The sequence below is a fragment of the Mauremys reevesii genome, linkage group 2 (assembly GCF_016161935.1).
Source record: "Mauremys reevesii isolate NIE-2019 linkage group 2, ASM1616193v1, whole genome shotgun sequence".
Classification (NCBI taxonomy): domain Eukaryota; kingdom Metazoa; phylum Chordata; order Testudines; family Geoemydidae; genus Mauremys; species Mauremys reevesii.
Window position 1 is genome coordinate 146,676,238 of NC_052624.1, and position 23,405 is coordinate 146,699,642.

At 51.6% G+C, this 23,405-nt stretch overlaps 1 protein-coding gene across 1 annotated transcript in view; it reads left to right on the forward strand.

The window, feature by feature from the left end:
* The first annotated feature begins 5,141 nt into the window (after window positions 1–5,141).
* Window positions 5,142–23,405, forward strand: part of NUDCD3 (NudC domain containing 3) — a 56,994-nt gene continuing 38,730 nt past the window's right edge. The window contains exons 1-2 of the mRNA XM_039524728.1: window positions 5,142–5,575; window positions 10,839–11,143. Coding sequence (XP_039380662.1) covers window positions 5,378–5,575; window positions 10,839–11,143 — 503 coding nt within the window. The 5' untranslated portion in view covers window positions 5,142–5,377. The remainder of the gene's footprint in view (window positions 5,576–10,838; window positions 11,144–23,405) is intronic.

Consider the following 23,405-nt stretch of genomic DNA (forward strand, 5'->3'; position numbering starts at 1 on the left):
TTAACTAACCCCTGCCCACATGTCTGAACTAGCAAAGAGTGACTGGCTTTATGGAATAAAACAAGGGTGCTTACCTGGCTTTAAACTCTCCTTCATGTAGACACAAAGCTAGAATCTCCACACACTGGCAGGAGGTGAACCCATACTGATGGCTTCAGGTTCACCTCAACCCAATGCAATAGTGCATCTGATTAGCCCTCTCCATGCTAGGGTCTTAAACACCTTAGCTCCCACATTCTCTACTATCCCTGGTCTACTGCAGTGTAGACATGGCCTTGTGCTGAAGCCTGGGCTCCAGGAGCCTGGGAGAGTTCTAAGGCTCAGGCTCCAGCACAAGCCTGCACACCTACACCCCAATTAAACAGCCCATAAGCCTAAGTCAGCTGACTGGTCAACCATGCATTTTTAAGTGCAGTATAGACTTACCCAGTGTAAGAACCACTGGCTTAGCTCAGAATTTTGTTTGACTTGTAAATATAGGTGCTGACTCTGGGCGCTCTGGGGCAGGAGCACCCAAGGGGAAAAAATTAATGGGTGCTCTGCACCCACTGGCAGCCAAGCTCCTCTCACCCACCCACCCTCCTCCTCCCCTGAGTGTGCCATGTCCTCGCTCCTCCACCTACCTCCCAGTGCTTCCTACCCAACTTTAGCATACTCTGGGAGGAGGCGCTTAGGAGAAGAGGTGGGGATTTGGGGAAGGAGTTGGAATAGGGGCAGGGAGGGGGTGGAGTTGTGGTGGGGACTTTGAGGAAAGCATTGGAGTGGGGCCAGGGGCAGAGGGAGGTCAAGCACCAACAGGAAAGAGGGAAAGTTGGTGCCTATGCTTGTAAACATGCTTATTGACCAACTTTGATCTTGCGTACATCAGTGTAAATCTAGAATAAATGCAGCACAATCCAGATTTATTCCAGTTTTACACTAGGATAAGTCAGGGGAGAATCTGGCTTATTTTCCTCTTCCCTAGTAGTATTGAGGAAACTCTAATGGGACTCTGCCAGGTGCAGTAACATGCATCCTGCACCAAGGGGGATGGGCTTGTAGTTCCCTCCACTTTCTCTGGCACCTGCCAAGATTTTCTTTATCTCACAGTGGCACAGGTATTGCTGGCTCCCTTACAAGGTTAGATTTTTCCATGCAGGAGCAGTGGGTGTTCCCTAAAAGTGGGGGAAGGCACACTGGTGCCCAAATCATGGCCCTGGCCCTGCCCCTGCTTGCTCCTTTCCCTCCCCATCGCTTACCCTTTCAGCCAGTGAAGAGGGAGGGTGTAGCCCTTTCACTTTTAAAAGTGATGGGGCCATGGCCCTCTAGCCCGCTTCATTCTGGATCTCCTGTTTCAGTGCCTATGTCCACAAAGACAAAAATGTTCAAACCAAGGTGCCGAACATTAACTACTTAAGAACAGCCATGCTGGGTCAGAGCAGGGGTCCATCTAACCCAGTATCTTGTCTTCCAACAGTGGCCAGTGCCAGATGCTTCAGAGGGAATGAACAGAACAGAATCAACCCTCTGTTTCCAGTCCCAGCTTCTGGCATGCAGAGGTTTAGGGACAACCAGAGAATGGTGTTGTATACCGGGCCGGTGCAACTTATTAGGTGACCTAGGGGGTCGCCTTGGGCACTAGGATTTGGGGGGCAGCATTTTCTTCAGCAGTGACCACAGTGGCTGGATCTTCAGACGCCCCGGTCACCGCTGGTATTTAGGCAGAGGGAGGGCTGCCTGCAGCAAGTAAGGGGGGGGGGGGCAGCACGCAGGGGAACTCCCCACCTCCGCTCACCCCTGCGCCGCCTCCTCCCTAAGCACGTGGTTGCTGCTTCACTACTCCCGCCTCCCAGGCTTGCGGTGCCTAAGTTGATTGCCACAGGGGCGCCTCAGGGCAGAGGCTCGGGGACAGGGGAGGGCGCAAGGTGGAAGTTTTCGCCTAGGGCACACAACATTCTTGCACCGGCCCTGGTTGTATACCTGACCATCTTGTCTAATAGTCATTGATGGACCTATCCTCCATGAACGTATCTAATTCTTTTTTAACCCAGTTACATTTGTGGCCTTCACAACTTCCCCTGGCAGCTAGTTCCAGTTTGACAGTTGTGACAAAGCGGGACTGTTTTTAATGTTTACTCTGAATACTGTGTGGGTGCCACAGTTTCCCCAATGCATTTAAGTCTCCAGCATGCATAAATGGCTGACACTCTGTCTCCTGGCAACAAATGGCCGGGGCCCTTCCCCCCCGCAAGGGGATGGCTAAAGGTGAACAAAGAGATCAGGTGACCTCCTGGCCTGGGAAAGAGACAAAGGCCAGAAAGGAGGGGCTGGAGGGGAGTTCAGTTTGGAGCTAGCTGGGGATGAGGAGTGAGTGTAGATGGGGTTGTCTGCCTCGCTGGCCCACCAGGATGGACCTGGCTGAGGGGTCCCATTCTCTGTACCTACAAGCTCTCTTTTAGACTGTGTTCCTGTCATCTAATAAACCTCTGTTTTACTGGCGGGCTGAGAGTCATGTCTGACTGCAAAGTGAGGGTGCGTGCAGGACCCTCTGGCTTCCCCAGGACCCCGCCTGGGTGGACTCTCTGTAGGAAGCGCACAGAGGGGCATATGCTGAATGCTCAAAGGTCAAACCCAGGAAGGTGAAGCCATGTGAGCTTCTTGCCCTGAAGACCAGGGGTGGCTCCAGGCCCCAGCACGCCAAGCGCATGCTTGGGGTGGCAAGCCACGGGGGGCGCTCTGCCGGTGCTGCGAGGGCGGCAGGCAGCGTGCCTGCGGAGGGTCCGCTGGTCCCGCGGCTTCGGAGGCCCTCCCCCAGGCACGCCGTCGAAGGCAGCCTGCCTGCCGTGCTTGGGGCGGCAAAATGCCTAGAGCCGCCCCTGCTGAAGACAGTCTGCTCTAAGGGAGAGGAGGCTCCCCAAAGTCCTGACTGGCTCTGTGGGGAGCAGTTCCAGAGCATCACCTGGGGACTCTGTGACAACTGGGCATTATGTGAGGATGTACTTAGGTTTGTTTTAACCCTAGGGTGAGGAGCCTGACCCACAGGAACCTTAACCCTAGGGTGGTGAGCTGTACCTAGAAGGGCCACCTCCTTCCCCCTCTCCCCCTACCATCATGTAGTGATGTGCCAGCTGCCGGCCGCTTCTGGAAGCGGCGTGGGGCCACCGGCCACAGTATGCAGGCTGCCTGCGCCCTGCTGCACTGCCAGCTGGGACTCGGGGGCAGGTTGTCAGATATTTGTCCTGCATGTTGTGGGGGGGCCCATTGCCACCGCATGGTTTGTTTCATGGTAAATCTGTTCCTGACCCGGGCTGATGCCTCCTTGGATCTTTTAAAGGGCATGAGGGTGAGGGATCACGGCGTGGCCCACATTATAGCTAAGCCAACTCCTCCTTGCCTTTAGCAGTCTGGGGGCAGCCCAGGAAGCTAGATAAAGCCAACTGGGTGGGGTCCCAGCAGGCTGCTGTGCAGAACCACAGGGAAGGCCAGGAGAGGTGCGGCTGGGTGGGAACTGTTGGAAGGGTACACCTAGTGAAGCTGCAGGAGGGAGATGTAGAGTGTGGGGAGATGGCATCAGTTGGAGACTCACGTGGCTTGGAGGAAGAGTGGCTAGAGCACAGTCATGAAGCTACAGCACAGCGGCAGTGTCCCACCTGGGGAAAGGAGTGACCATGAAGCAGGTCCAACAGGAAGGGCCTTGAGCAGTCAAAAGGGATCAGCAACTAATCCAGGCTGTTCTGCCCTTGATGGGATGAGGCTCCAACCAAGAAGCTATTTCACCTGGGAAACGAGTGCCAGGGCAAGAAGTGACAGCAAACTACAGGCCAGTGGATTGGGCCGATGGCAGCGGGGCTGCACAAGGAGCAATGGATGGGGATACTGGGCCACAGCAGGTGGGATCCAGAAAACGGGAAGGGCTTGTCGCTGAACAGTGTGGAATCCCCCATCGTTGGGGATTTTTATGTTTCAGAGTTAACACTGAGATGAATGGGGAAGTTCCTGCCTCTGTGCCTTGGGAAGAGCCGTGCTATGTGAAAAAAAAGCCATTGCTACTCCAGCGCTCCCTTTCATCGTCTACCTCGCTGTCTGCATAGGAGTAGAGCTCAGTCCTGGTTCTTGACTGAAGGGCTTTGTATAGCATCAGTAGTGTCCCCCAGGGTCCCTGCCCTGCAGCAAGCCAAGCAGAAATTTGTGGGCAAATAAACAGAAAGGGGGAAACAAAGTTTCAAAGGCATTTCCCAGCTACAAAGCCGTTCTGTGTTCTCATTTCTATAGACTTCGTTCCACAGTCAACACATCCACGGACAGTGATGTGGCAGGAGATGTGCATCAGAGCTACTGTTTCGGGCTCTCTGCAGACTCAGGCACAGGCTGCCCCGGATTGGGGAGGGTTCCTGGTGGCAGACTAGTCTGGGATGGGATGAGAAATGACACCTACAGAATGAGAGTGAAGCTGGGAGGCAGGTGCAGCTGGGGAGAATTGGGGGGCCGGGCCAGCTCTGCTCCCCCAGGTCAGCCCCATCCCAACATCCTCCCCTAATGCCCCCAAACCAGCCCCACCCAATGCCCTTCCCCTCAACCCCCCATCCCGCCCCCTTCCTATGCCCCGTCCCCAATCCCCTAGGCCAGCCGCATTCCGACAGTGGCCCCCAGCTCTATCCATCTAGCCCAATGGTTCTCAAACTTTTGTCCTGGTGACCCCTTTCACATGGCAAACCTCTGAGCGCGACCCCTGCCCCCCTTATAAATTAAACACACTTTATATATTTAACACCATTATAAATGCTGGAAGCAAAGCAGGGTTTGGGGTGACCGGTTGCCACCCCCCCATGTAATAACCTCATGCCCCCCCTGAGCGGTCCTGACCCCCAGTTTGCGAACCCCTGAGCTAGCCCCACCTGCAACCCCCCCAGGCCACCCCTCCCATTACGCCGGGCCCCCAGGCCAGCCTCTCACAATGCCCCGCCCCCACCCCCAGGAGAGAGCGGGGCAGCGCCGGGCAGACAATCCCTGGAACCCCGCCCCGGCTCTGCCACTACCAAGATGGCGTCCAAATCGGTCACGCGCTGCTGCGACGCTCTAGCTCGTCGTCTCAACTCTATGATCTGCGGCCGTGTCTCTATGGCAACGGCATCAGTTACCGGCCGGAGCGTTTAGCAATGGGACGAGCGGAAGTCGCCGCCGGGACCTGTCTGAGGGACCGGAAGTGCCTGGCAGGAGGAAGCTGGGTTGCCCTGGTAGCGGAGGAGTCTGGCCCTGAGGAGCCTCCCCTCCCCCTCCCCCGCGCCCCAGAGACTCGGCGGGGTCGACCCCGTCCTCGCGCTTCCGGGTCCCAGCCCCTCCCCCCGCGGGGCCCCCGGCCCGGTCCCCTCGCTGCTCCCGAGCCCTGCGGGGCCCCGCCATGGACCTGGCTCCTGCCATGACCGACATGTACGACCAGGCGCTGCTGGGCATCCTGCAGCACGTGGGCAACGTCCAGGAGTTCCTCGGCGTCCTCTTCGGCTTCCTGTACCGCAAGACGGATTTCTACCGCCTCCTGCTGCGGCCGGACGACCGGCTGGGCTTCCCGCCCGGGGTGGCGCAGAGCATCGCCCTCAAGGTAACCCGGGGCCTCGCCAGGCGCAGCCGTGACCCCGGCTTCCCTGCAGCCAGGCGGAGTTTCTAGCCTCCTGGCTGTAAGAGGAGCTGTTCGCCCAGGGGGTCACTGATGTCTGCCTGAGTCTGCAGGCAGCCTGAGACAATGGCGCGGGCAGGTGTGAAGTGGGCCACGTCTGTCAATAGGGGGGTGAACGCTGAAACCGACAGATGACGCTCTAGGTGCTAAAGTTAACCATTTCGCTGATCAATTTGGCACAAAGATCCAGCCAAAGTGCTTGTACCACAGTCCTAAAGGGCCTCCCGCCCCTTTGCAAGTGCCCCAAGCCCCGACCATCTCTGTCCCAGCTGCCAGAACTTCCAGCTTCCCCATGGCGACTTCACTGGTGTAGTTCTGCCCTGTTAGTCCAGGATGAGCCGAGAGAACTGAAAGGATGGGGACAGCATTGCATTAATGACTCTCTCACACCAGAATCTGAGTGGGCCAGCATAGATCCTTGTTGGTTTCCCTCACAGAGTAATACAGTTGTTGTTCATGACACTGGCACCCTGAGGGTTGGACCAGCCCTTCATCAGTTGTTCTCATGATGTATAGTGGTGGTTAATAAAAGCAGCAAAGTGTCCCATGTCACCTTATAGCCTAACAGATGTATTGGAGCATGAGCTTTCGTGGGTGAATACCCACTTCGTCGGATGCATGTGATTGTGGTGGCATGTGATGGGGGTTAGTGGCATTCTTACACCAGGGTCTGAGTGGGGCTAGCTGTATTACATGAGCAGTTTGCACATGGCCAGTGACTCCCTAGCAAAGAGTGGAGTTACTATTTGTATTTATTTCTCAAGCTTCTAGAAATGTTTGCCGCTCCACAACCAAATAAAGACCTGGGCCTTGCCCTGGGGAGCATACAGTCTGTATGCCATGACACAAGTGAGCCCTATAAACACCCAAAGGGGATGGTGAGTGAAGGGAAAAGGGAAGGATGATTGTGAGGTTGATCAGTATAGAGCTGATTGTTTAATTCCTTTGTTATTTGCAGGTTACGTTCCTCTCCTGTCATGTCTTAGAGGTTCCACATCATGAGGTTTTGGGAGGAATTGGAATGAGGGGAGAAAGGTGTGCGGGCAAATAGGTTTGGGGAGACGAGACAAAGGGAGGATCATGGTTGGTGCTGCTGTTGGAGAGGAGGGCACATGAAGGATCACTTCAGAGATGTGGGCAAGGGCAACGTGATGGAAGAGGATAAGAAGTTTGAATGTGATGCACAGTACAGTGGGGAGCCATTGGAATGACGCATGGTGGGTGAACTCCTCAGAGGAAAGGGCATGAGAGAGGATATTGACAGCAACATTTTGCACACACTGGAGGGGATACGGTTGGTGTTAAAAATGCCTGGCAGGGAGTGATTGCAGTAGCCAAGGCAAGAGGAGAAGTCAGAGTGATATTGACAGAGAAGGGGGGAAATTTGAGAGACACCTTTGGAGGGAAAAGTGTGTGGATCTGACCATAGCTTGGCTGAGAGGGTGGGGTCGAAGACCTTTCCTATAGGTTTCAGTGTTTGCTTTCTGTTTCTAAGCCTTGCTTTTCACACGGAGCTTCTCAGCCTTCTCATTTTGTGTTGAAACGCACCCTGCTTAGCCTCAGCCTTTTGGCTCTGGAGTCCTACGCTGATGGGCACGTTGAGAGAAGGCTTTCTTTGGAATGCTTAAAACAAAAATGGCTCAATGGGTGATCCGAGTAAGGGAGATAGGGGAAGACCTGGTTGGTTTTTTACAGTCTAGTTTGTTTTATACTCAAAAAAACCTGGTAGCTTACATTTTAAATGTCAATTTGGGGGCATACATAATCAATCAGGAGTCAATATTTACCAGCTGGTTTGAAAGGTTTGTTGTTCATACAGCATTACAGAGCTGTGCTTGATGTCTTAGAAATCAATAGTCTGTAAAAGTTCCCTCACCCAAGGCTATTTCACTTGAAGTAAGATTGAAAGGACTATTGCCTAGTGGTTGGAGCAGAGGGCTATGGTTCAAGAGATTTGGAACTGTATTCTTGGCTCTGTCACTGACTTGCTTTGTGGCCTTGAGCAAGTGGATTCCCTCCCCTGGTTAAAATAGAATCTTAATTATCTACCTTGCAGGTGTGTTGTATGGCTCAGTGCATGTTTGCAAAGGATTCTGAGACTCATAAAAGCCCCTAGAAAAGTGTCAGATATTAAGTGTTTCTTATCATAATAACGTTTTAAGGAACTGGAAATTGCCTGCTACACATGTGCATTAATTTTCAATTAACAATTGAATGCTGAGTATAGTGTTCCAGTGAAGTGCAGGACAAGCATGCCTTATCTGGAAGTGCACATTTGAAATAAACACAGCCCCATTTAATATGGTGTTTATGTGAAGGCATAAATGCACAGACACTAATCTAAAATACCCAGCCTGCAAAGTGGCCAAGTCAGTGATGCTGTGGAAAGTTTGAATCACCTTGCTTTAGAGAAAGCTCTCTCTGCTTGGAGCTGGTACTCCAGAGCTGCAGGCAAAGCAGCATAGAAGTGACCTGCAGAGAGGAGCAAAAATGGATCTCTCTCTTATTACTGAGTCATGACGGACAAAGGAGACCTGGAAGATATTTTGTTCCTTCTTGTTTTTAACATGGAAGCCTTGCCTTCCTTGCCTTTTGCTGGAGGACCAGAGAACTGGTGTGGGAGTTTTCTCATCCCCCAGTGAATGGACAGGATGTATTTTTCAGGGAGAGCATTCACTCCAAGTGTTTCGCAGGAGTCTACATTAAATTGGTATGAACAAAAATAGAGGCAAACTAATGAGTTTTAAACAGTCTGCCTAACAATCCCTTTCCCTCTCAATTGCTCAGGTTACAGGTCTCTTGTGATGTCGTAATCTCATTTGTTCTCCAAGCAGTTCTCCAGGAAAACCAGGGAAGGCAATGTCTGATATTTCTAATGTTCAAAAAGACAGTTAAAAAACCCAGGTAACCCCCTCTTTGAGTAAACAGGTGGCTTTTCAGGGCTTTAGGCAGCATAAAGAAGCAAACAAAGCCCATGCCCATTGTTTCCTTTGCAGATCATGTTTCAATAAACAGGGCCATACTGAGGGGCAGGAGCCAAGGGGCATGAGGGGACCACGTAGGCAGTGGGCTTATACTAAGGTTGGTGATGGTGGAGCGCACAAGGAAGCTGTGTCACTGTAGTTCTGTGCTTCCCTGCCCAGCTGCAGTAGCCACTCAGAGCAACTCCCTCTCTGTCCTGCTAAGGCCGCTGCCTCTCTCACCACAGCAGCTTGAGAGCAGCATCCCTGCTGTCCAGAAAATGGAGCAGAGTGCAGCTGCCGTTGCTTTTGATAGAGCACTGAGATCTGCAGAGACCTTGGGTCCTAACATGCATTGCAGCTTAACATTGCATTATGGGATTCAGATCCTGTCCCCGCTGCTTTGATGGCAGAAAGGGGGGAAAACAGCCCCCTGGGGAGTATCTTCAGTACAGGGCTAGCATAGACAGCCTTCTGCGACCCCCATGTGCAGCCCCTGCCATCAGAGACTGCTGATGAGTAGCCAGAGATGGTAAGGGGAGTCATTCCAAGAATTCAGAGCTTCAGAGAAGCCCATCAACAACTGTAGCCAACTTCTGTAAGTTAGAGCAGACCCTGGGGCGGTCCTAACTCATGCTAGGGGCTGTGCTGTCTGCAGGGGCAGCCCAGAATCCTGTTTGTGCAAAGCCCCCTTTGCCCTCCCCCTGCTTGTCCTGCGCGACCCAAGGCAAGTACAGAATCTAGTCCCTGGACTTGTAGCCTGTGAGCCCCCAAAGGTGAGGGTGCCTGGAGACTCCACTGGAGAGCTCTGCAGCCTGTACTAGGAATTAGGTAGGTAAGTTGCTGTGCACGTGGAGCAGCCAGATGAGGTGACAGACTAGTAAGTGTTACGGCCTGTTGAGGAGAGAATGTGTATCTTCTAAATGAGAAACTGTGTCATGTTTCCCCCTGAGGAGTAGCTCAGGTCTAATGACTGTGTGAGAACAAACCACTGCACAGTAGCCTAAATCTTAATTTCCCCAGAGAGAGGCCATTCTGGGCTCCAGCTTCAGTCACTTCCAGGACATGCTGTTTCTTTCCACTAGCCATGGGCATTCAGAGCCGAGACACTGCTCCCAGTGGTACTGTGCTGCAGACCAGTTCAGCGGTCACCCTCCCTTCTCAGTTCAGGATTTTGGGTCCTGTCCTGATTTAAAGGGCACGGTCTGAGCCTCGTCTCTGAATGCTCTGCCTTGGGCTGGTTTGTGTTTCATGATAGAAATGCAGCTGGCCGGGTGGGTCTCTATGAATAGCACATGTGAGTCACTCGCTGGGATTTTTTTGGAGTGGCAATGCCTGGTTTCAGGCTGTGGCTGCACTAGCATGCTCTTTGCCCTAATGCTTCTCCGGAGGAGCTGCTGGTGGCAATGTCACTCTTTTCGAGAGAGCTCTGCCCTTCAGACTGAGTCTGCCTGTAGCCTGGCTCCTCCGTCCAGTGTCTATTCCCAGAACTGCTGACTTCTCTAGAAATGTTGCTGTGTTACTTCCGTCAGCTTTCTGCTAGCGTGACTGGGCAGCAGTACTAGCAGGTGTAGATTTAAGAACAAAGCCCAGTGAGCACGTGAACTGGGGAGTTCGGAGGGGAGGAACAGTGTGGGGTTGGAGTAGGGGTGAAGTGGTACAATTGGCGAAGTAGCCAAGACCAAGTGGGCTGGGGAGTGGCGAGATTGCACCTGAAAACGAAGGCAGGCGTGGCGCAGGTTGGAAGCTGCTGGCTTCTCTAATCACCCCTCCTTTGGCCTCTCTTCTGATCTCCCTCCCTCCCCCCAGTGGCCTCCCATTCTGTTTTCCACACACACAAAGCAAACCCAACCCATTTCTGTTTTAGATTAAAAAAAGAGAGAGAACCAATGTAATGTTTGTTTGAGAGAGAGCACGGTGTATGTGTCTCAGGATAACTGCAGCCACGGTGAGCTGCCTCAGAGTAATGACCCCACAGTCCGCAGAAAATGGAAGAATACATTTGCTTATTCCTATGTTACCTAAAGAATCTATCAGCTTGCTCCAGGCAGGCCTGCTTTCTGTCACCAGTTTCCTATTAGAAGCAGTGCTATACTGAACTATATCAGTGCCTCTAGTGTCAAGGTGCAAACCCTGCACCACGTCTACTTCTGAGATACACGCATATTAGCTGTGGATTGATGGCTTGGCTGCCTGCTTATTTGCTTGATTGGCTTTCTCTCTTTCAGGCATTCAGGAGCTTTGAACACCTGGCCCGTCAGGATGATGAGAAGAAGCAGCGGGAGCTTGTGGAGAAGATGAGGAAAAGGGAGGAGGAAGCGGCAGCGGAGAGGACGAAAGTGCCTGCTGTAGCTCAGGAAGTTGAGATCCACTCGGCACCAGAGCCAGTCCCTGGCTCAGATGATGGTGCTGCCGCCAGGCCTCACGAGCCCACTGCAGCAGAGGAGACAGCTGAAGCGGCAGAGAGCTCTGCGGCCGCAGAGCCACCAGGAGCAGCTGCCCCAGTGGAGTCCCAGCCATCAGCCTTGCCCAAGTAAGGGTTTCTTGTTATGGTACTTCCCTTATGTCTGTTGCAAGCCTAAGCAGCTCATTCTGAATAGAGTCTAGTCCTCAGTCCTAGCTCGCGAGGTGATGGGGTTGTGGGAAGGCTGCACTTCTCCAGGATGGTGTTTAGATTCTTCCCAACAGAGATAATTGTGTTGTGTGGACACAGGGCAGCCCCAGCCTTGTCAGGCCCATCAGTCAGAGGAGGTGACATGGGTTCATAGAAGCATGGCAAAGCCTTCAGATTCGGTTTCCTTTCTGGGCACTTCAGTCTGGCTGCTCTCTTCTCCTCTCTAAGCAGAGGAGGTGGTCTGTTAGCACCTCCCTCTTCACAACACTGCAGTACAATTGTTTGCTCAGCCAGGTCGCTAGGCCTTCCTCCCCCACAGTCAGGTCACACACAGTCGAGACAAGGCCACAAAGCATCTTTTCTCCCAGTATGGGATGTGGTGCTACCTGTGCATCTCCACGGACTCTTCTACTTGACTGTGATCAGTGCATAAAGGGAAAATCTGGGCAGCTGTCCCATAATGCCTTGGGAAGTTAGGTACCCAACTCCCATCGCTTTCAAACTCCCTCAGTCCGCTTTGAGCACTCTGGGCATGCACTGAGAGCAGACACACTTGGGGCAGTGAACTCTGGGAGGTTACCACACAGAGAACTGGGAGCAGGGAGGACCAGCCAAACTAGTTATACCAGCGCAGTTAGGGTCCATCTGCACAGCAAAACAAATGACCTTGTCCCAGCCTAGGCTGCAGGCCTGGGTGCACACCAGCTGAGTAATCAAGCCATATATAAAGCTGATTGTTTCACTCCTTTGTATGAGCTGCAGTGTCAATGGGACCAGAAGGTCAAGTTGTTTTCTTTTGTTCCTTGGGGTTTCTCACTCCCCTGTGGAAGAGTGACCTGGCTCAGGCCAAGGCCAGCACGTACATTCCAGAGCAAAGCTGGAATCTCTTCGTTTTTGAACTGGCCAGGTTTTAAAGCCTCTGTGCAGACGTCTGTTACCCCTGTGTGAGTGAGGAGCATTCTGCTGGCCTGGGCTCTCCTAAAACAATGGCAAATGACCCTTTGCAAGGCTAAGTCAAAATGTCTCCCCTTTCCTAGAGTGGTGATGTGGGGAGGAGCTGTGTCTGTTTCAACTGGGCTCTGCTCCAAGTAATACCCACTTGTCACTCTGGAGGAGCTGGTCTAGAATGTTGAGTGATCTAGAAGCACAGCTACTGCTGGGAATATATCAGGGCAAGCTCTTTGGATAGCTGGCTGCCCTGCCCTGCCCATCCCATACAAACCACAAAGACCAGGGGATGTGAGGATGGTGGAGAGGGATTGGATGGTACAGGGGACAAATGATGGCATACAAAGCATTTTGCCTCTAGATCAGCCATTCAGATCTAGAGCAGATTAATGAGTGAAAATCATTACCAGCTAGTGGCTCTTTAACTGCCTTTGTGAAATGAAATTCAGTCTGATAATTAATGGACAGGTGTCCACTTCATAACGGGGCCTGTGTGGTCCCCTTTACTGACATCCTCCTAAGAGATGCCAAGGATTGAATGGGCCACAGCGATGTCAGGCTGGTTAGATGGGGGCAGTTTGCACTTCTCTTGCCTGGGCTGTCCCTGTGACAGGGGCTGTCAGTCTCCGGTATCCATTCAGTAGCTTTCAGCAGCACTAAATTAACGGTAAACAGCAAAGAAGCGTTAATAAGACACCAGGCTAATGAAGTATTAAAGGCCACACGTGAGTCTCTCTGGGCTGAATACTTCCATCTAATCCTCAGGGATGGGGATGTTCCATGTTTCTCTCTGAGGAGACAATGCCAGAAGAAAGAAGAATGGAAGAAAAGGATTACCATAACTCTGTGGTTTTTGGCTCTTATAGTGGGGTGTGTGTGTGTGTGATCCTTAATGTACCTTTCCTGTGGTTTGAGAGAGCTGCTGTATGAGTTATGGATCCGGAATATATAGCCTTCCCTGCTCCTCCAGTTACTTTATATTGTGTCTATTAAAACATTGTTGTTGTTGGGGGTGGAAGGCTAATGTCCAGCTCCTCATATCATGGCCTTGTGCCCCGCGTCCCCAACCCAGAGCACACGGACCATTTCGTTCCTATGAGTCTGGGGGTGGTAAGAGTTCAGGGCTTAGCAGGCTGGGCTCTTTTTCAGTCCCCTGGCATCCCTCAAGAGCAGAGCCACCACCCAAAGGCAGGCCAAGGGTGGTGTGACACTGCCGGGACTCCCAGAGATGGAGAAAGATGGTTCCCCGCCCCCTTGGCTGTGCTTTTTCTTCCTATTTCTACCCAAGCAACAGTGTGTTTGGCAGGACCATCCCCTCATAAGCAGATCAGAATATTGCAGGCAAAGGATTATGGGAAGTCCTTGCATCATTGTCTCCAAACGCTATCTCTTTGGTAGAGGAAAGGCATGAAAAGCAAAAGGCCTTGCATTGACGTAAAGTCTCTAGCTCCCTCCTATTCCCCCCACCCCTGCTTATTGCAGGTTGAAAAGCTGCTGTACATGCGCTGGCTGCAGTGGAGAGGAAGCTTCTCCAGCATAGTGGGCTGTGTTGATTTTTATCCCCTTCCAGCGTGCCACGGTTTTGCAGCAGGGCTGGCATGCGTGTAACGAGGGAACAAGCTGAAAGGGCTGGTTGTGTTGATGAGTGTCTGGAGTGGCTTTCCTCTTAGGAGTGCTACAGATGGGTCTCCAGAGCCTTTTGGTGCTTCAGAATAGGACAGCTGGAAGAGTGTGTTTTTTGTCAGCACAGTCTAAGTAGCTTGCATGCTGAGTTTGTGCAGCAGCAAGTGGAAGGATGGGACAGAGTGATCCCTTGGAGCTGGAACCAAGTGACTGAGCGGCTTGGTGACAGCAGTGAGCCTTCCACCTCTAGGTTTCCTGGGTAAACATGATGTATGTTGGTAATGAATGAGGCCAGTGAGGAAAGGCCATTGGAAAGAGAGAGACTGATCAACTTGATTCTAGTGAGGAGTCTGACTCAAGACATCTTTGATCCACATAAAAGAACCAGGTGGCCTTCTGCCTCCTGGTTGCTAGGACAGAGGATGTGAAGCAGGAGTGCACTCTGGGGGCTGCTGGGTTATTCCCATGTGGGACCAAATGCAGTAAGGATGGGAAGATTAGAAAGGAACACGAGCTTCAGGAAAGTAGAAAGAGAACGGAAGAAAAGAATGATGTTCTGCTACCAGAGTTATAGTTGTCCTGTGCATAAAACCTTCATTCTCCTAGGCTGTCAGTCTGGCACCTTTCACTAGCATGAAATTTACAAAAAAAACCTATTAGAAGTGGCAGATCCCTTGAGCCTGCCATGCAGCCGCTGCTCTGGCTAACATGGCTAAAACCGACTTTTTCTAAAAATACATTTGAAAAATTAAATCTCTGTGTGCAAAAAAGACCTAAATGCAAGCTACTAGCACTCAGGTTTAATTTCAGATTGATTGTGTTAATAGTCTGTGGGACTAAGGTTTGACTTTCTGAGTTGTCCTCTTGCTATAAGGACAGTAGTTGCTGGGAGTAATGAGTATTTAAGGGTGGGCGCTTAAGGCCCCATTAAAAAAAAGTCCTATGAACAAATGTCTGGACTGGGGAAAATAAACAAGACGAATTAGAAGCGATACTAAGGGAAGGAGATTGACGCAGTGGGCGTAGGATGCATCTTGTTGTGGATGTGTGTGAGCTGACGGGTACAGTGTCTGTTGGAGAGACAAAAAGAGCAGGCCCACACTTGCTTAGCTGAGAGGCTTGGAATGAGCATGCTACAGCCGGGTTCTGTGAGCAGCACTGGTTTCCAAGAGCAGTTGAAGTTGTTGGCTTGAATGTCTCAAGTCCGATGGTGTGGGAGCTCAGGGAGAAACTCTCTCCCTGTGCAACCTCATGATGTCGAAGACCAGCTGGGTCTCTCCTTTTGACTGCCTGATAAATTTGTGTTCAAGGGCTGGCCCTGGAACTTCCATCCCATATGGGACAGTCAGGTGCTTAAACAGCGGTTGAACTAAGTATCCAGCAAACGGCTGCGCTGTCTAGTGGGTGCTGTAGTTTCAGTGCCACTGCTACGAAGGAAGGCTGAAAGAATTGGGTTTGTTTAGTTTGGAAAAGAGAAGACTGAGAGGGGACATGATAGCAGTTTTCAGGCATCTAAAAGGGTGTCATGAGGAGGAGGGAGAAAACTTGTTAACTTTAGCCTCTAAGGATAGAACAAGAAGCAATGGGCTTAAACTGCAGCAAGGGAGGTTTAGGTTGGGCATTAGGAAAAAGTTCCTGTCAGGATGGTTAAACACTGGAATAAACTGCCTAGGAGGTTGTGGAATCTCCATCTCTGGAGATATTTAAGAGTATTAGATAAATGTCTATCAGGGATGGTCTAGACAGTATTTGGTCCTGCCATGAGGGCAGGGGACTGGACTCGATGACCTCTCAAGGTCCCTTCCAGTCCTAGAATCTATGAATCTATGACCTGGGCTGAGCCTTCAGGATCTTCAGGGAACTCTACAGCAGAGCTTGTCTACAGCTCCTGGCTGGTGTGAGGTCTGCGTGGCTAGTGTTACTACAGTGACTGAGTGTGGTTAAGCTTGGAAGGGAACTGATTGTGTAGGGCTTCTCCAGCGTTGTATTTTCCAAGGCTACCTGCGGTGGGTATTGTCCTGTTTGTTAAAGAATGGCTCAAAGCGAAAAAAGCAGGAAGAGAGATGGCTTCTTTCAGTACAGACTGCCCCGTCAGAGGAGCGACACTGGGGGCAATTTCAGGAAAAGCCACACTTTCAGGGATGGGGAGTGTTGGCAGACATGGCGTTGCAGTAGCTGCATTGGAAATTCTTTTAGCAGCCTGGATCTTCCAGTCCCCTATGGTGTGTGACGGGGAGATCCAAGAACAAGACGGCCTTGTCATGAGGACCTCATCCTGTGTGTGGTCCCTGTAATAGGCATCAATCGGCCACACTTGGAGAGGAATATTCAGCTGTCTGTAGGGAAGAGTACAAGAGGCTGGGCTGCCATTCTTCAGCCTGCTCTCACTCTGGAAAGCCAGGCTCTGCTGAACAACTTTGCTGCTGACATTGCTGAGTGAGAAGGGCTACTTCAGGGCAGTCAGTAAGGAGTAGTGTCTCTTGAGCCCCTCTGCCAGCTAGACTGGTTCTCCTCCTCTTTCAGTATCCAGCCCCGAACCCATTGAAACCCCCTGCGTGACAACCCTTTCCCCACCTCCTCTCAAATGTGTGCGTGGCTGTGTCATTGCAGGGATCAGTAGAACTGGGTGAGGAGCGGCAGATTCACTGGATAAGGGCTCTCAGGCCCAAAGTCCTGCAGGGGTGCCCGCTGCTCAAAGGGGCTGCTCAGAACTGAGAGATTCCTGGCCTGCAGAATCTGAATGGGGCTGTTTTGCTGAGCTGACTGTAGCTAGTGCTGTCTGCCTCTGGGTGGCGCTGCAGTCACCTGAAAGAATGTTGGGGGCTCAGATAATGGCTATTAATAATTTAGAGTGAGTTCCTTCTGCACAGCCCCTCCCCGACAAAATTCAACGCCACCAGCCTGGTTAGTAGGAGCTTATGAATAATGCGCATCCCCAGCAGCTAGCTGAATGCAAAAATGAGATCAAACAAAAATATTTTTCTCTCTTCTCAGGGGGGAAAAATAAAGAAAAAACCAAACGTGTTAGTTCCCCAAACTTTAGTGCCGTGTAAATGTAGGGCATTTAGCATCCCGGCTGGATGAGCCCTTGGGTTCCTGGGCTTGCATCCCAGTGCCTCTCATAAACTGCCTCAGTGTGGTCGTGGCTTTTACATGGCTGCAGCAGGTTTGGTTCTGCTCTCTGGATAGTGCCGAATAGGCGCTTGCCAGGGACTGTGTGAACAAGAGGCTTGGGCAAGTCACTTCGTCTCTCTGGGCCTCAGTTCCAGCGGGGGTAATAGCTGGGCCCGTCCCCACAGGGGTGTGTTTGTGTGTGTGAGCACGTACATTAAAGATGGTGAGGTTCAGATACTGTGGGAATGGGGGCCAGAAAAGTACCTTGAGAGACTCTGTTATGGTGAAGGCCTCTTCAGTGCAACTCTTACCCACCCACGTATACAGGCCACTCCCAGCCCCATTGCAGGGCAGAAGTTTCCCTGGCACTTCTGCCTGTGTCTACCCACCATTCCAGTCCACGGGTATCTCATGAGCACATCTCCCGTCAGTTACGCTCTCCTAAATCTCAAGCCATTTGGTACTCCCACCTGCTCCCTTTCGGTTGAGCGTGGAATGACCACATCTGAGGGAACGTGGGCTTTGATCGCTCTCACGCAAATAAAGCGCTTAGCTCTGCACTCCCCCTTGGCACTCCTTGCAGCAATGAGATGGGGTAGCCTGGCTGCAGCCACCTCTCATTAATCAGGATCAGACTCCCTTGTGCCCCACGTCCTCACTTCACCATGCTCCCATGCAGCAGTGGGCAGGGCCGCACCCTTAAGGGACAGGACCAGCACCATCTTAGGCTTAGTCAGTGCAGGTGACAGAGGGCATGTCCATCTCCCCAGCATGGGCCTGCTGATCCCTGGGAGGCTGTGTCAGGCATATGGACACTACCCCACCCATGATGAGATGTCTCCAGCTCCTGTAGGATCATAGCAGGGGAAAGAACACTTAGTTTGCAGCCACGTGGCTTGCACAGGGTGGTGAATTCCCCCCTCCCCCTTCTTCACAAGCAATTCCCATCTGCTCCGAGAAGCCGTTCTCTTCATCATTCATGCTGCTTGAGCTCAGCTCCTAATTTTGAGCATCTCCCTTCTCACCCAGCCCCCTTCTTGGATTTGGCTCTGCATACATTTGCCACATAGCATTCAAAATAGTGCCCGGCTTCCCACGTGTGCCGCAGCGCAGTCTGGCCTTTGAGTTCTATTTATGCTTCTTGACTCTGGCTCTCAGTTCTTCTCCAAGTGCTTCTCTCCAGGAGGCTGAACTTTCATACTGACCTAGTGCTTCATCGCTGTGCGGTGGGCTAGCCGCTCTTGAGAAGAAGCTGCTTCCCAGTGTTTTCTGGGAATTAGTTAATTTCCAGAACCACACAACTGTTTGGAAAGCTATAGAGAGCCAGCAATGGCCGGAGGCTGAGTGAAGCGAATATCATTGGGAGTCTAAATATGGTTCAGGATGGTGGGTGTCTCATCTTCCCTCTTATGTATTCTCTCTCCGGATAGTTATACAAGAACAGCCAGACTGGGTCGGACCAAAGGTCCATCTAGCCCAGTGTCCTGTCTTCTGACAGTGGCCAATGCCAGGTGTCCCAGAGTGAATGAACAAATCAAGTGATCCATCCCCTGTCGCTCATTCCCAGCTTCTGGCAAACAGAAGCTAGGAACACGTAGTTCCCCTTCCCACTCTCTCCCCACACACAGCACTTCCTCACTGGTGCCTGCAGAGGGGCAGCATCCAAGTGGGTCCTGGTCAGTTTCACAATGCTCTTGCTCAGACAGGGAATTGCTCTGTGCCTGAGCAAAACCAGGTGGATCTTGTGAGTGTGGAAGAAGGAGTAGCAAGCGAATCTCCCACCTGCTCTGAGCAGCAGTAGAACCAGAGGCTCACACCACTTCTGCTCTTGCACAGAGCACGGCACCTCTGGCTCAGCAGCCTTGTGTCAGTTCCATGCTGGGGGCTGTGCTTAATACTGGGAGCACCATTCTGGGGGAGGAGGCTAGTGGGAAAGGAAGCAGAGGGGGAGCTTAAGTGAGACACGTGCAGGAGGAATGGGTACACAGACAGTGGGGAGCTGAGAGAGGTTACCAGCAGGCAGAACTCAGGGCTAAGCTTGCAGCATGGCTGCTGCACTCCATCCCACTGCTCTCTGGTGCAAGGACGGAGCAGTATCTACCAGGCTCAGCCAAACGGATGATCTCCCCCCTGCAGGATCTATGGGGGATGGAAAGACTCCTTTAAAGAGGAGAGGCTTAAAAGGAGGAGATAGAAGAAGCAGAAGCTGGTTGGTGGCTGTGATTGAAGTTCAGGGGGCAGGTGGCAGTCAAGGTCTTTCAGCTTCTGCCACAGTTGCTTGTGGGATCTGGAGCCTAGTGAAGCTCAGAAATCAAGCCCCTGCTCCCTGCAATTTGAAAGTGTTGGGAGGTGGGGTCCACACCTTCCTTCTCCTGGCAGACTGAGAGAACCCAGCACAGCTCTCCTTTGTACCCTGGGCAGCCCATGGCTCTGGCCCCATTCTGACACGAGTCTAGGGGTAGTGAGTTAAATCCTGTGTTACATCTTGAGAGGTATGTGCTCTTGGCGAGGAGAGGGACTGGGGTGGTGGCAGCCTGCATGGGCTCCGCAGGGAGAAATACCAGGCTCTCTCAGTGATGACCAGGGCCTCTAACCACTAGTGACCAGGGCTCCTGCACTGGCTCAACTCATGGTGACTCCACCCAACTGCTATCTCCCTTGTGGACAGCAGGGCGTACAAGAAGCCACAGCTCTCAGTGCTCTTCCTGCGTTAGCGGGACACGTGGCAAAGAATGGAGCAAACCAGTCAGTTCGGAGCCACCGAATCTCTGCATCTGTGTGACCCAATTCTCACTCGCTTCCTTTTCGTAGCTCACACGTGGCTGGAAACTTTCCAAGCCCCAGAATCAGAGCAGCAAAACAGACTCCCGGTGAGACTCCTAGCAGAAGCCAAGGGAGCAGTCACGGTGCCTTATTACTTGGGAAAGGTTTTCCAGCTGCAGCCCGAGAACTCGTAATGCAGTGACACGTGAATGTCACCCGCAGGTCACTGATCCAGCGCAAACCAAAACCCTGGCCCGGGGGGTTCTGCAGCAAGACATCTGTTTGCTTTAGAAAAGCCCTCGGAGCTATAGGGGAAACAAATGAAAGGATCGTAGAGATTTAGAAAAGAGCTAGACCAGTAGGAGTCAATATTGTCGAATGGTTAGAACGGGGGACTCCTAAGTTCTGTCCCAGCTCTCCCGCTAACTCACTTTGCATATGCTACACTGCCAATTGCTTGGGCTTGAACCTGAGCAGCTGAAGTTAAAAGCTGAGTTGCTGTGTCTTCACTGCTATTTTAATCCACATTAGCTAATGCAGGCTAAGAACCCACCTTTGTTTGTGCAGGACAGACATATCCCCTGTGACGTCGGGGACGCCACGTAACTTTTGTTCTGTGTCACCATCTGTAAACCAGGGATCATGGAGTTGCCCCACAGGTGAGCCTTAATCATTGACTGTTAGGAAGGCTTGGAGACTCTTCACTGAAAGGCCAGGTAGTGCTTACTGTCGTCCAGCCAGCCAGGGCTGTGTCAAATCCCAGCTTCCTTAGGCACAGCCCCAGCAGCCTAACCTTTGCCCCTCTCCTGGCGATGCTTGTGATGTACTCGGCAAGGCCACTCTGAGCAGGTAAAGTTCACTGCTGTAACTTCCCAGTAACTAGGTGGATAGGAACGGCGGTGACCTACAAAACTGCTCGTTGCTTTCCAACTCCCTGTCCCTAGCGAGAGGCGGAATAAAATTGAACTGAAACGTGTTAATGTGGTGAGCTCTCCCAAGAGCGAATGCTTCTATTCCTGGAGGCATCTGCGTGAAATTAACTGTTTCCAGGGCATGACGGTTTCAGTCCTATAGAGTTTCTATGAGAGTCTAGAGTGCTTCAGCTCAGGAACAGCCTGGCCTGCCTGAAGCTGAACTGATTGTCACAAGCGCTTGTAACATCAGCCGCTCTAGAAGGGAAAATTGATCCATGTGGAGAAGAACCTTTCTCCACTTCTCCCTGTGCTCTTAACAGAAGCGTTGGGGGTGCAAGTGGTGGGTCTGGCTTCCCACCCTCTTCTACTTCACTTGGTACTCTTGCATGGGGTAGTGAAGTTCAAATGGCCGTCCCGAGCTGCTGGGAAGGGGGGAGAAATGAAGGCAAGTTTTGCATTGACTCATTTAGGAGTGGGGTTGACCGCAGCTCTTTACTGTTAACTTGTTGTAAAGGGGACTGGCTGTGGGCTGCCCAGATTCCTGTGTTGAATGGCCCATTCTACTCGGTCTGGCATTGCACAGTTCAGAAACTAGTTTCAGCTAATACTCATTAATTTCCCCCCTGAAGGCCCTTTGGTATTTAGGATTCGCCGATGACTCTCAAATACCTGACCATTACAGTTACAATCAATGGTATATTTCGGTGGCTCCAGCCTGACCCCAAAAGGTCAAGGGGCTGCAGTCAGTACTGCAGGGCGGAGTCTTTGTCCTGTTGCGTTCTCTCTTTGCCCTGTTCAGGCAGCAAATCCCCCTGCTGGGCATAGCAGTGTCCCCCTGTGGTACAGGAGCCCGCTATGCCAGCTCTCCTCCACCTTTCCTGTGGCCTCTGGTGCCTGGATCCTCTCTTCCCCCAGGCACCTGGTATGCTGCAATGGGTGGAAAGAGGCCCTCTCCTGTGATGGTGAAGTTCTGGAGTGTTTTTCAAAGGGGATAAACGCTTGTGTCTAAGACGAGATTCCACTCTGCCCTCAAGTCACCTGCGTGCCGGAGCTCTAGCTATGGCTCAGGCTGGCTCTGCAGTTACGAGCCCTTCACAGCTGTTGTGAAATCACACTCAGGGCCCAATTTCTAAATGCTTTAATCTGGCATCCAAACTGCGCACTTGGTTGCTAAGAGCATCACGGGAGTTCCAATTCCCTTGCCATGGCCTGTCACTAAGGGATTTGGGTGCCTGGCCTCAAAAATCAGGCCCTGAAACAACCAACCTCCACCCCCAAACCTATGAAATTTCTGTTGTTTCTCTTAACAAGCAAAAAATCCCTGGGCTGGAGGCAGAAGGAAGAGGTGTACCTGATTTTAATAAAACATAAGTCTCCTTCTTAAAATATCGATGCTCATCAAAATAGAGAAATTCAGTGTGGAAAATCACCAAGCAGAATTCAGACTTTTTAATGCAATATTCAAGTGGTGGGGAAATTCAGACTAGGTCACCTTGTGCATGGCTTAAGGGTCTACAGGTTTGAAAGGCCACATTTCCTTGGAATTGTAGGTTTAAACTCTGTTAGGAATTACTTGGTCCTTCATCCTTCAAGGGAGCTAAAACTGAATCCAGTGCAGTTCACTATGTGGGGGTGTCTCAAAGGAGACCTTTAAAGCCCAAGCATGTGTGAGCTCTGTGGGATCAATAAAGATCCCAGGGGACTTTTCCTAAAAGTAGCATGTCCTGCTATCCTTGACCTAAATTTCCCAGCAGTAGTGAAACCCACTGACGACCAGGTGGAGTTTTTCTGCAAGCTGGCGGTGATATTTTAACTAGTTTAATGTCAGTAAAGTTGACTCTCTGCTGAGCCATTCCATAAATAACTTGAAATCAAAGCAGAAGGGTGGAAGACCACCTGAAGAGAGCAAGAGTGTTTCAAAAGAGCAAATATCTGACCAACAGAATTTGTTGGGGGAGAAGAGGGAAAGCTCCTGGCACATGGAGGAATCTCTCTCCTGAATCTTTGCAGTAGCTAAGAACCCTGCAAGGAAAAATCTGAATCGTGGTCTCTAGCTCTTCAGAGGGCCCAGTGGCTATTGACCAGAGCTGACAGACACAGTGTGCGCGCCTGTAGTTACAAACCTACTATGGGCAGGGTTGATTGCCCAGGATAGTTGCTGGTTTCATAAGGCTGCGCCTGCACCTGCAAACATTGTAGCTGTAATTCCCCACAGGTGTGCAACTCCACTAGCAACTGTTGGTGTGACCAGGCTTCTGGCTTGGTTGTAGCATAGAGGGGACACTGGTGACTTACCATAGGGTCATTTAACCTTACTTACGTAATACATAGTGGAAACATGTCTAAGTACTGCTCACATTGCAGCATCCATCACGGCTCCTGCTGTGGTGATGAGAGATGGCTTCGAAGCTTGCTAGTGTAGACAAGGTCTATCAGCATGGTGGCCACTAAGGGCTTGATCCGAAGCCCACTAAAGTCAGTGGGAATCTTTCCACTGACTGCGATGGGCTTTGGATCAGGCCCTGTAACAGCATTGGTGCCTTTGTTTGGGGAGCCGAGGGGTTTACTGACAGCTTTTTTGGCTAGTTCGTGGGGCCTTTTGTCACTGGTTGGCGAGAGATCTGGGCACTGGAGCATTCTGCAAAGTATGCCTGTCTCGTTTGTGGAGTGTGTGCAGAGTCCCTGAGTCCGTACAGGAATGGGCATTTTAGGGGAGATTCTTGAATCAGGGCAAATGTTGGTTTGGTGCTATGAGGGTGTTGCATGAAATGATGCTGGAATGTAATAAACTCCTTAGCAACTTAACTCAACCACTTCCT